This window comes from Lissotriton vulgaris, chromosome 4_1, assembly GCF_964263255.1.
Source record: "Lissotriton vulgaris chromosome 4_1, aLisVul1.2, whole genome shotgun sequence".
Taxonomy (NCBI): Eukaryota; Metazoa; Chordata; class Amphibia; order Caudata; family Salamandridae; genus Lissotriton; species Lissotriton vulgaris.
This window is the reverse complement of record NC_141691.1, coordinates 252,123,844-252,137,332: the sequence shown is the minus strand read 5'-3', so window position 1 is coordinate 252,137,332 and position 13,489 is coordinate 252,123,844. Positions and strand designations below refer to the sequence as shown.

The following is a 13,489-nucleotide window of genomic DNA, read 5'->3' as shown; positions in this document are numbered from 1 at the left end:
TTCCTTTTTTCTCCCGCTTTCCTTTAAAGAGACCACATTAGGTCAGTTTTTTCTACGCTTCACTTTGGGCCCACTCAAGCCCGGAAGCCAAACTAGGTAGCCGATTTTTGCTACTTAACTCCTTGGACGCTCATGACGAGCTCAGCTCGTCATGATGTACACCTCCATACACTCATGACGAGCTGAGCTCGTCATGAACAATGGGATTTTAAAAAATTCAGCATTGACAATGAATTCTGTAAGCATTGATGTGGTTAATTGTAGGACTTTAGGCATACTATTTAGAATTCAAAATTGAGTATTTTTTCTCTAGGGATCATCAGAGGTCCTGATTAGTAAGCAGTAGGGGACTGCTTACGAAACATGTTGACCAGGTAGCCAGCATAAAAAGCTCTACCAACAAAACCCCCTTTTTAATGTTCCCAGCCAGAGAAGTTAATAAATTATATTTTTTCTACTAGCCAGGGAATTTTTAATTTTTAATTTTGCATTCACATATATAGGTCCCTACACTTCACTAATATCACCTACGCTGGACCACACATAGCCTACTGTCACAACAATTAGTGCTCCCACGTAGCTCGTAGATCGCAGCACGCCCCGCCCCGTAGAGGGATGGGAAGACCCCCATGATGAAGCATGACACTAAGGGATTCTTAGTGTGTGAGGGGTATTTTAAAGGCACATAGTGCCCTCGTCTTGCCATCTCAAGAGAGAGCCTTGTTCTACGCTCATTAGATAGATAATCATCACAAAAACTAAAATTATTCACTAATGCACATTGATAGAATCCTGTTGTTTATATAGATGTTACCAATTAACATTCTGCATGATTTGCAGCCCCAACATACAGGCTATTTGAATAATCCAAATGAAAGGTAATCAGGGCATGCACAACCGTCCTACGTGAGTCAAGAGGAAGATATGGAAAAATCTTTCTAATCATGCGAAGTTTGCCAAAACAGGTTGAAGTCACTTTATTAATATGGGTTTTACATAATAGGACGTTGTCAAATTGAAAGACCAAATTACGAGCTGTTTATGCTGGAGCAGGAGGGGGATTAAGCTCTGCCGGCCACCAAAGCGGAGGGGGAAGAGGGGACTTCTGACTAAAAAACAAGACTTCTGTTTTATCCGTATTGAGCTTAAGATTGTTAGACGTCATCCAGGAGGAGATGTTACTAAGGCAGTGATGAAAATTGTCCAAGCTGCCATCAGAATGATCTCTAAAACACAAGCTGAGTGTCATCAGCGTAAGAGATCACTCTGACCCCCAGTCTTCAGCCAACTTTGCCAGCGGAGTAAGGTAGATATTAAAGAATACAGGGCTAAGTGCAGAGCCCTGTAGAACACCGCAAAGCAGGGGCTTTGCTTCCGATACAAAAGGCGGAAGGAAGACTTGTTGAGATCTACCTTCATGGAACGACCTTACCCAGGCCAGGGGGGTACCCCCAATCCCAATATTGTGCAAGCGATCCAGTAATATGTCATGAGACACAGTATCGAAAGCCGCGGATAGGTCAAGCCAAGAGCCGTAGTTGGACACCCTTTAGCAGATTTGCATTAGAAGTTAGTGCTGTGAGAGCCTGATCATGGACGTGTTGTTTCTTATATATATGATTTTTGGTTGGAGACCTTTGGACTGTAATAGTTTCATTATTACAAATCGAGAAGACCTACTCTTCTTCATTGTGATTTTAAAATTATTTTCTAAAGCTTATTTTTATTTCTGTTTACTTGTCACTATTCAGGGTATAAACAGTTGTTAATTGCCCAACCTAGAGTTGCATAATCAGGGACAAGGCAACTAATACCTGTCCAACAATATGTCGACCCTACGAATTTTAGTTCCATCGCCATTAATCTCAGCCAGCAGAGGCAAATAAACACACCTACTGTCTCTATCATCCATTGTCTCCTCTGCCTCTTCTGTTTCAGTTTAGAAATTGAATAGAAGCTGTTGTCAACATTGTCAGCATTCTAATTGGCTTAGCCAGTGAAAGTTAACTCGACCTGTGATCAGGTTTTGTAAGGGATATTTTTTTTCTAATGGAAGCTTGTCCTCTCTCTTGCAGCAAGTTTCTTATCTATGCCTGTTTACTACTCTTCTCTGTTCTCTTGTCGCTTCGTCTGGATGAAATTATTCAGTGGAACTATTGGGCTGTGTTTGCACCAGTATGGCTATGGAAATTAATGGTCATCATCGGTGCATCTGTGGGAACTGGAGTCTGGGCACGGAACCCACAGTACAGGTAAGATCATTTTTCTTCTAGTGCTAAACAAAAAAAACATAACTGCTGTAAAATTTGAAATTTGTTACACATTGCTCAGGTTTAGCAAACATTTACGTTAGGCGAACTGTTACACATGCAATCATTCCCCTTCCCTTCTTTAGCACTAGCCTACATTTTTGCAGCAGGAACTTACAAATAAAGGGCATTATGCCGTTTTGTAACTTAAATAAGGTATATGATCCTCTAAGCTCTCTATTCATTTAAAACTAATGATCACTATAATCATTTTTTGACTACATTTTAACCTGAAAACTCTATTATCAGTGGTGCAGCTGGGGGCGGGCCGGGCAGCCCCCATTTTACCCCCTCCCACTCGTTGGTCAGGCCACCATGGGCGTCAAACGCAGGGCCCGCCACAGGCAGCCTAAGGCCTAGCTATGCCACTTTATACTATGCGTAACCCACCAGCCATGTCCCGCTGTTTTATGAAGTACTCGCTCAACCCATTTATACCTTGTTTCTGTAATCTCGGCTAAGTCAGGTCTCACACCCATATCATTTTATCTACAGCATTTTCAGTTTGAAATGCTCCTTCATCAATAAACACTGTTATGTTTTCTGATACTTCATTCAAAAGGACAGCTGAAGAAATCTCCACAAGGTTACTGGCATGGCTAAAACAGGTTTTCTTTTTCTTTTACTGCAGATACCGGAGAATTGTAATATTGACCTAGAATGAAAAATTTCCTAGCTAACATAATGGAAAAGTTTAAATTCTATTAAGGACTCGGAGGCGAGGATTATGCCATCTCTCTTCGCTTTATTTGAATAGCAGCTCATTAGAACATTAACAAAGACTACATTTGCCATAAACCCTAGGGAAAGGTAGTAAATAAAAAAACACATGGTAACATCCAATCATTTATTTTATTTTTTTATTTATTAAGAAGCTTATAAAGCGCACAGCTACCCCCAAAGGGGGTGTCCCGGCGCTGTGAAATACATGTTATTCATGAGGAGGAACTACCAGGTGCATGTCCATCATAACCCGGAATTACAGGGGGCCTCAAAGGATAAATAATCAGAGATTGGTAAACAGCCAGGTCTTGAGTTTACGTCGGAATACTTGCTCTGACTCAATGAACCTGAGGTCCAGAGGGAGGCTGTTCCAATACTTGGCCGCGGCCACTCCGAACGTTCTGCCACCACTCCTGGTGCGACGAAATCTGGGTGCCACCAAAAGACGAAGGCTGTTTGATCTCAAGGATCTGACGGATACAGATAATTTGAGTCTTTTACTCAGGTAAGCCGGGCCAATTCCGTTTATAGCACGAAAGGCAAGGATCAGAATTTTGAATTGAATGCGACGGGAAATGGGGAGCCAGTGTAATTCTTTCGGGTAGGCTGAAACCGAGTTACGGGCAGGGATATTTCCAATGAGTCTCGCCGCCGCATTCTGAACAATTTGCAGCCTATCAATGAGGTAGAGGGGGACACCGGCATACAGGCTGTTGGCATAATCTAGATGTGCCGTGATCAGAGCATGGACAATCGTTTTGCGGGACACCAAAGGGAGATAGGGAAAGATCTTCCTAATCATGCGCAGCTTGCCAAAGCAGGCAGCGGTAACTCTATTGACCTGAGCTTTACAGGACATAGAGTTATCAAAAAGGAAGCAGAGATTGCGGGCATGTAGGAATAACAGTCTAATCAGGGGTCTCCTAGCCCAACGTTGGTGTCCCTTCGCCCTCTTTCGTCCCGCGAAGTCCGCCATCTCAACGTCTACATGCGTCCTGTTTTTTCGCCTCCACCTACAAAAACAAATTACAGACTGAACCATAACTACTACAACCTGAAACTGAAGCAGCACACAGTTAAAACCATTCAACAAACTTGTCATGTTATGATTTCTTGTACCGCGCATGACTCACCCGAGGGCATCTCAGCGCTTACCAAGGGGGTTCCTAAAGGGTAGCGGAGAAATGGTTCTGTAAAAAACAAAGTTTAAAACAGAAAAGTTATTAATTGTTTCCTGAAAGACATACAGGAGGTGGATTTTCCACAGGTAGCGAGTTCCAGTATTTAGGGGCAATATAAAAGAAAGCTCTGCCACCTGTACGAGTTAACCGGATGCGTGGGACCTTCAAGAGAGCTAAAGCATTTGATCTTAAATTGCATTCACATATTGGTTTGAAGAGTTTGTTTTGAAGGTAGCGTGGCCCCCCACCTTTAAGTGCTTTAAAGGAGAGACAACAGACCTTAAAGAAAGATCTTTTTACCACCGGCAGCCAGTGCAGTTGTCTGAGCAAGGGGAGGGATGGGGATCCAGGAGGGCGATTTAGGACCATTCTTGCGGCGGTGTTCTGTACTACCTGAAGTTTTGCCAGAGTGGTAATGCCTCCTTCAGCCAACAGGGCGTTTCCGTAGTCGAACCGACTAATAACCATTGCCTGAACTACAGTTCTACAATGTTCAAGTGGTAGATATGGGAGAATTCTACGTAGTAGGCGCAGGCTATATTAACAGGACCATGCGATGTTCTTAACGTTGTCTTTCACATCCCAAAGAGCAGGGTAGCGAGGCTCAGGTGGTAACGAGAGCCGAATGCCGCTGAACAATCTGCAAACCAGTGGATGTTCTCCCATTGTGGTGCCATTAACTGGCACATGGCCGGACGAGATGGCAGACTGGAAGGTGTTTATTGATCTGTATGCCATTCCGCTGGGCGCCAATAGCGCCCAAAAATTCACAACATGTACGGCGTCCGCGACCAGGGGATCAAAACCCGGTCGCAAAAACTAACTGGACCATCTGCCCCACGCTGATCTGTATCTCTTGACTGACCTGTCCGGCCGAGCCTTGTAGATGAATATTTCAGCCTCCTGCGAAAGGCCTGGGACTTTCCATTGGCCCCTGAAGTCTGCCACACCATGAGCCACAGCAAGTTCGCCAGCACCAGAGGATGCGGAGCGTTGTCGGGGCTCACGAGGAGAGTCGGAAAGTGGGGGAGTAGGATTGGAGAATCCCAGGAAAGTTCCAGAAGAACTTGAAACCAGATTTGCGACCTCCAGAGGGGGGTTATTAGAACAAGATCTCCTAACTGTCTGCGGATTTGGGAAGTTATCCTTGAGATCATCGCGAAGAGGGAAAAAGCGCACCCCTTCTCTGTTTCCCAATCCTGAAGGAATGCGTCAGTGGCCCCCGCCAGGGGGGTCCGGTGTCCAGCTGAAGAACCGGGAAATCTGGTGGTCCAATCTCGACGCGAACAGGTCCACAAAGAAGAGACCCCTTCGGTCGTTCAACATCACAATAATGTTCCGGTCGAGCATCCAAAGACTGGAATCCCTGATGTGGCAGGGATTGAAAATACGACTCCTGGTTGACTCGCCCAGGCAGATACTCTGCCGGGACTGTAATCTGACTGTCCAGGCAATACTGGCAGAAGCTTGCAGCTAGGTCCGAGAGGGCCTGGGATCTGGTGCCCCCATATGGTTTGCAAATCAGACCACTGAAATGTTGTCCATCTTGAGAAAGACATATGACTACACTGTGTCTCTCGTCCAGCAGTGGACGGCAAAGGACCCCCCAGAAGTTCTAGACAGTTTATATGCAACTTCTGTTCGTCTGGTGACCACAGTTCTCCCGTAGAGAGGTCTTCACACCTGGCACCCCAGCCTAGCCTGCTGGCGTCTGAGTCTATAATAAGATCTGGTGCAGAACCGAAAATCTCACGCTCGTTCCAGGTCTCCATATGATCCAGCCACCACTGGATCTCCTCCCGGGCTTCGCTGGAAAGGGAAACCTTGTGGAAATAAGGGTAACCCTTGCGAAGGAAGAACACCTTCAGGCGTTGAAGAGCAGGGTAGTGAAGTGGACCCGGGAAAATGGCTTGGATTGACGCCTACCGGAGGCCCACCATCCGAGCCAGTTGACCGAGGTATACCTGTTGGGAAAGAACGCGTCTTAGCTGGTAACGGATCTTGGTCACCTTTCTCTAAGGAAGACCGAGAGTAGATGTGGTGGAGTCTATAACGAACCCCAAAAAGGTAACAGACTGAGCAGGCTGTAGCAGGGATTTTTTCTCGTTTATCACAAAGCATAGGATTTGCAGCAGGTCCACCACCATCTGAAGATGGCGGATAGTTGATGGGGACAAGAGCCCTCAAGAAGATCGTCCAGATACACGATCATACTGATACCCCGAGCTCTCAGGAACTCCACCACTGGTTTGAACACCTTGGTGAAGCACCAGGGAGCCGAGGAGAGTCCGAATGGGAGAGCTGTGAACTCGTGAGTTTGATGGTGCCAGACAAACTGTTGGAGGCGCCTGTGGGAGGAAAAATCGGGATCACCATATAGACGTCCTTGAGATCCAAGCGAACCATCCAATCTTGAGGATGTAAGACATCCCAGAGGAGGTGGATCCCCTCCATTTTGAAATAGCGGTAACCGAGCCATTTATTGAATTCGCTTAAATTTATGACTGGTCTTCGACCGCCATCAGTCTTGTCATCCAAATAGATATTGCTTAAGAACCACCAGGGGTGAGGAGGGGACAGGGTTGAGGAGGAATGCGACTTCTTCATCTACAGGGGTGGCTTCTTGAGTGGAAAACTGAATGGGTCGGGTCTTGGCCCGTTGAACCGGAGTCCCTACATACTCTATATGAAACTCCTGTGCTGTCTGCAGCAACCACGTGTCTTGCGTGATGGAATTCCAAGCCTGGAAAAAATTTGCCATCCGTCCCCCTATTTTTAGTTGGGGAAAAATGGAGAACACTCACCGGGGCTTGAGTTGGTCGCTCCTCCTCAGAAGCCTTTGCCCTTGTCGCTATGTCCTCTGGTGGGATAAAAGTTCCCAAAGCGAGACTGGTCCTGATACTGTCTGGAGCCTCTTTGTGTGTTCTGATGTGGTTGACGAGCAGCAAATCGGCCCCTGCCTCGACCTGCCCTGTGAAAAACACGAGGGAACATTCTTTCAATCGTGAATTAGGCCTTACCCAACAAAGTGAAAGTGTTGAGAAACTTTCTGAGCTCTTTTCACAAAAGGCTCGCCAAAGAGACCTCCTTGTGCAATGGCTCCTGCCCCCAAGTCCGCCAGACCGCCCCCCACCCCCCGACCCCCCCAATTTTGGGTCGATCTTAATAAGTAGAGAACGGCGGCTCTGGGTGAAAAGGGCGCAATTTGCGTTGCCCAAAAATATTTCGGCCCTCTGGCACCATCCTGACAAGGTCTCTGATGAAAATATAGAGCCTGACTCTTTTTAGCTTCCTCCGTCATATCAAGGATTTTGGTAATGGGGCCGAGGACATTCAGGAGTTTATCCTGGCATGCCCTCCATGATTCCTTTTTTAGTAACCCTAATACATTTTTGCACGAAAGTGGCCATGCAGGGGTCAATTTCCGGGGTAATGGCCACTTTCCCTTCCAGTGATGGTCAGGGGCACTCCACATTGTAAAGAATTGTGGGCCTCCTTTTCGACGGCTTATGGATGTGCCCTGCCACATAAGAGGCCACGTTATTGGCCGGGGCCCACTCTGAAGAACGTGGGTGGACGATGTTGTTTGGGTCAAGCATATCTGACGTGCCCTGAGGAGTTTGAGAAGGGTGGGATGGAAGCCAGGGTCTCGAGGGGACTGGATCTGCATCCGCATCTCCTGCTGTATCCGGGTCAGTGGTAGGGGCTGGTGGCTTCTGGGTAGGGAGATTCCCTGCAGGAAGGGCATGCTGGCTATCTAAGAAGGCTTGCTTAAGTCTCGCAAAAGCATCTAGAACCACCCCAGAGTCCCGGGCCGCTTAGGTTGCGGTGAGCCAAGTTCTCCTGAACCCCCTGGAACCTGGGTTGGGGAAGGGGCGGTAGCCTGGGGTGTAAGCCTCTTAAAGGCTTGGGTGATCTGGCAAAAGAGCCTCTTCTCTAAAGGAGTGATGGCCTCGTCTACCGCATGGTAAATGGAGGTGTCTACAGTCTCATAGAATGCGTCACCCCACGACAAATCTGCCAGAGAATCTTCCTCTTGATAGTCCTCGTAATATTCCATAGCCATAGGCTATCTGAGGTGAGTAGAGAAAAGGGTGACTGGGTGGAAATCACCAGGCCTGAGTGAGGGCCTAATGACTTTTAGGCTGGGTGGCAGCCTTTATATATGGGCGGATGTACCTCAATTAACTGGGTTCAAGCCCCAGGGGACACAAGATGCTGGTGTAGAATATTAACAGTGGACTTATGACAGGGACTGGTCTGGGTAATATCCCTAACAGGCCTTCAGGAAAAAAACAAGACCCTAACAAGGGCGTTCAACTTTAAAGATATAGACTCTGTTGCCCGTTTTTTTGTCAGAAAGGGAACAGAGCGTTAGCGCTGTCACATGCTATCGACCTCTGCTGTAATTCAAGCGGTTTACCGCCTACGGAACCAAGAGCGGGCGTCTCCCTCGGACGAGTAGGCTCCGATGCGCAAGGGGGCTTGAACTCCTATGACTGAGGAGAGTTTAAGAACTGCGCCGCACTAGGCGTTGCCTCCCATTCCCTCTGGCGGTGGGAGGTCTATGGCGCTGAGCCGGTCACCAGCGTTTCACCGCGTAGGAGTGGCAAACCCGTTCCCGCGGTTATCTGAAGAAGGAAGCGATCCAAATCGCTCACACAACATTGAGGCAAACCTGCAAAGGGAAAAACAGAGCCGAGCGCAAAGCTCGCAAAAATATCATAAACCTTGACACGCAAATCCAAAACCAAGCGCGACACGCGCACATAACAATTCAGAGCTGTAATGAAAGCGTGCTAAATCTTGCCTGAAATTAAACTCATTTAGCAAAGAAAACACAGCACCAAACAGTGAGCAAAGACTGAAGGGTACTTATCTGTCTGCGTAGCAGCGAAGAAAGAGGGCGAAGGGACACTAACAAAGGACTATGTTGGGCTAGGAAGCCCCTGATCGGACTCTGTTATTCCTACATGATTGTATGTTACCGTGTGTTTTTTTTTTATTTACTACCTTTCCCTAGGGTTCATGGGAAATGTAGTCTTTGTTAACCACTTGGGCGCTATTGGAATCAGGCCCATATAATGAGATTTCCATTGAAATGAATGGGCAGTGCATGACGAGTTACCCTTGTCATTAGCATTGAAGAGGTTAATCTTCTAATGAGCTGCCATTCAAATAAAGCGAAGAGAGAAGGCATAATCCTCGCCTCCAGTCCTGACACAGAATTAAATGTAGTGAAAAGGAATGTACAGTTAAACTATTGTGACTTAAAAGTCACACTTAATATATGCCTCAATGTATTGCATAGAAATTCTCAAGTCTTCCGATAGAATCAGAGCACAATTAAAGCCTACAAACAAGTATTTTGTTTAAAGTATTTGCTAATCAAAGACTATTTTGGCAGGTATTCTGCAAAAGCAAAAAAAGCGATGCCAAGGGAATCTGTATTCCAAACTACATCACTCCTATTCCCCCGGGCCAGGGAATGGTCAAATAATCTCTCCCTCGAAAAAGATAATCTGAGAGGAAGCATTAAACTGCTGAACATATTCTAAAAATAAGCATCAAGACTCTTAGTAATCGACAAATGGTGGACTATATAAAACTGCATGGCGCAACTTACACTGTATGTCGTTAAAGGGTTGCCTTGATATTTTTCTTTTGATAGGTACTTTTAGCAGTCTTCACTTCCTTCTTTACCTGGATCTACTCAGGACCAGCATGTGAATTTAGTGAGCACTCCAAGACAAAACTTACCTGCCTGTAACGTTAGCTCTCCCACATTTCTAGTTTACCTATATTTGCATGCAGTATATGGTCCCATCTAGGTCTGTTCACTACTTACGTGGTGTAAATTAACACAATGGGTGTAAGTTGACACAGTGGTATGGTTCTGTGCGGGAGAAAGTCAACATATTTGATGCATATTTTTGTGTTATAGCTAAAGCTCATTCACAGTGATTAGACGTTTTTCAGCATTCCCAGATTATAGAATTTGATATTTAATATCGATAAGCATGTGAATCTGTGCTGTAATGTTGCAAATAAGTATTTTCTCTAGAACTGCTTCCTATTTCTTTCTCAGTATGTGATCCATTCCATAAATCTGGATTACATTCAGCAATTGCTTTTTCACTTGGAATGGAAAATAATTTTTTCTTTTATTTGGCAATAATGGCTTAGCTTTTTTGTTATTACGTAATTTTAATTGCGCCGTACGTCTTTCAAGTAGCTTACTTACTTGTGGGATTCTTAAGGACAGATTGTTTAGCCAGCAAAAACCCCCAACACCGATTCCTGCGCAGCCGAGTAGGGGCTGGCGCTGAGAGACAGAGACAGGGCTTACAGCCAGTTAGAGCCGCCATCTTGAGAGGGCTAAGGGGTTTGTAGTCTAGCTGCAGGACGCCTCCCACCCTCCTCAGCACCCTATAAATTCCACATGTCTCCACATCCGCGCAGCGGGCGGGCGTGCCGGCGGCGCTCCGAAGGCGCGCCAAAGGCAAGCCCGTCTGCACCCGACCGGGACCAGGGTCCACCCCCCCTGGTTGTCTCCAGCAACAGAGGCTAGTATATAATAAGGACTCCCTGCTCCGATTTTGTCCCCCCACACCATCATGCTGCCTTCACCATCTTCTCCCTCTGGAGATTCCTCATTCCTGCCCTCACTGTAAGCTTGAGCTAATTAATCCTTCCACCCATCTGGGCCCTAAGGACTATCACATGCTTCTCCTTAACTGCAGATCTCTCCCTAAACATAGCTGGGAGATATCTTTGTTGTTGGAGGAACATATGCCGGATGTGGTATTTTTAATGGAAACGTGGCTCACTCAAGATTCCCAGTTTGATGTAGTACAAGCCCTCATTCCCGGCTATCAGATAGCCCGATTAGATCGTCCGCAGGGCAAAGGCGGAGGGCTGGCTATCATTTATAAAGACATCTATGTATGTCGCTGCCTGACGGAGTCCATTGCGGACTGTGAAAGTCTCCCCTTTGTCATTGAATTTACACCCAATAACAGCCTCTCTGGCATTCTCATCTACCGACCCCCTGGTCCTATAAAAAAAATTCTGACGGATCTCCCATCTGTTGTGGCAGAATTAGTTACTTCCCCTTCAAAATTTACACTACTGGGAGATTTTAATATTCATTTCGATAATATGCTAGACACTACTGCCACAGGAGTGACAGCCAGCTTAGCTGCTATTCAATTAGAGCAACTGGTCCTAGGCCCAACACACATCAAGGGCCATCTCCTGGATCCAGTATTTAGTAATAGCAAACACCTAAAGGTGGGTAATATCAGCCATCTTCCCTGGACTGATCATTTTCTGATCCCTTTAATCTGGTCCACTCCTAAAATCTTACCCTCTACTCCCCTTCCACGTGCAACCCGAAACTGGTCAAAGCTCAATATAGATAAATGGATGAGCAGTCTTACTGCCACTAATCCTCTACTTTCTTCTGACCCTTGCGCCAACAACAGGCTATTTAACAACTGGATAACGAGTTCTTTGGACTCTGTACTTCCCCTCCGAGCCTTTGGCATAAAAAGGAAACAAAAAACAGCACCCTGATATTCTGAAGAGCTCAGGGAAAAAAAACGTCTCTGCAAAAGATTAGAAAGGGAGTGGCACTTATCCTTCGATTCCACAGACAAAGCGACTTATAGAGAAGCCATTAGGAATTATAAAAATGAAATAAGAATTAGACAGTCTACACACTACACGGAGAAGATCAAATCAGCCAAATCTAAGCCTAAAGGAATCTATCAGATTGTGAAAACATTGACCAGGCTGCCATCTCCATCGACAGGTAATGACAACTCATCCTCTCGATGCGATGAACTGGCTAATGCTTTCTTTCTGAAAGTAAATACAATTTATCTTTCCTTTTTTGATCCAGAAGCAGAACTGTCCTCGCAAAAACTTGATTCGCCGATCAAGCCAAAGGCCTCCTCCCATAACAACTATCTGGACCATTTCCCAATGCTACATCTCGACACTCTTGAGCCCTTAATAAATCAAATTAAATCTGGCTCACCCTGCGACCCTGCCCCCCCTGACACGCTGATCCAAGCCAATAAAGTCATCTTTCCCACTCTAGTGGAGCTGTTGAACTCGTCCATCACAAGCGGGATAGTGCCACAGGCCTGGAAACATGCCATGGTCCGAGCATTGTTGAAAAAGCCCACTCTGGATCCAACGAATTTTAACAACTATCGTCCGATATCACTGCTTCCCTGGGCAACCAAGATCTTAGAGAAACATATCAACACCATTGTAACTCAGTTCTTCGAGCACAACCATCTGCTCGACACTTCCCAGATAGGCTTCCGCCCAAAACACGGCACGGAGCCAGCTGTTTTGGCTGTGACAGAAGAGACAAGGCAGATACTCGATCAGGGAGGGTCAGTGGCAGTGATCCTCCTTGATCTGAGCGCCGCCTTTGATACGGTTAATCATAAAATACTCTTAAACCGCCTCCTCAATATGGGAATCTCGGGAGAAGCCCTGGTATGGTTCAGGTCTTTTCTATCTGACCGAACCTTCCAGGTCTCTTCGAGTAAGCCTCTGGGATGTGGGGTTCCGCAGGGCTCTTCATTGAGCCCTACGCTCTTTAATGCTTATATGAGACCGCTGGCTGGAATTGTGCGTCCGCATGGTATCAACATCATTACCTATGCGGACGACACCCAGTTAGTGGTCTCTCTTGCACAAAAGAGCAACCCACTACCGCAGTCCAACTTAACAACATACCTGGAACAGGTCAAGAGTTGGATGACTAAGTCATGTCTGAAGCTCAATGATGATAAAACGGAGCTAATGCTCCTAGGCCCTCCAACTCCCTCCACCTTAGAGTTGTTATGGCCTCTGAGCATGGGCACAGCCCCCACCCCTAGAGACAACATCAAAAGCCTGGGGGTGTGGATGGACAAATCATTGACCTTCGACACGCAGGCAACCAAAGTCTCTGCGACCTGTTTTGGCCTCTTAAGGATGGTTAAAAAAATCCTTCCACTTCTTCCCTTTGAGGCCAGACAGATAGTCATACAAGGCTTAATTCAATCTTGCCTTGATTTTAACAATGCTCTGTACCTGGGGGTGCCGGAGTACACCCTACAAAAACTACAGCGCACCCAAAACTGTGCAGCTCGCACACTGCTTGGCACCCCCCGTAAAACCTCAATACAACCTGGCTTAACCCCTTCCAGGCTCATGACGAGCTGGGCTCGTCATGGTGTAGCCTCCTCGCACGCTGATGACGATCCCAGC

General features: G+C 46.4%; 1 protein-coding gene across 1 annotated transcript in view; it reads left to right on the top strand.

Annotated features, from left to right (window-relative positions):
- The window catches only part of TMEM185A (transmembrane protein 185A), a 117,632-nt gene that overhangs the window by 19,030 nt on the left and 85,113 nt on the right, over window positions 1-13,489 (top strand). The window contains exon 2 of the mRNA XM_086918609.1: window positions 2,076-2,252. Coding sequence (XP_086774735.1) covers window positions 2,076-2,252 — 177 coding nt within the window. The remainder of the gene's footprint in view (window positions 1-2,075; window positions 2,253-13,489) is intronic.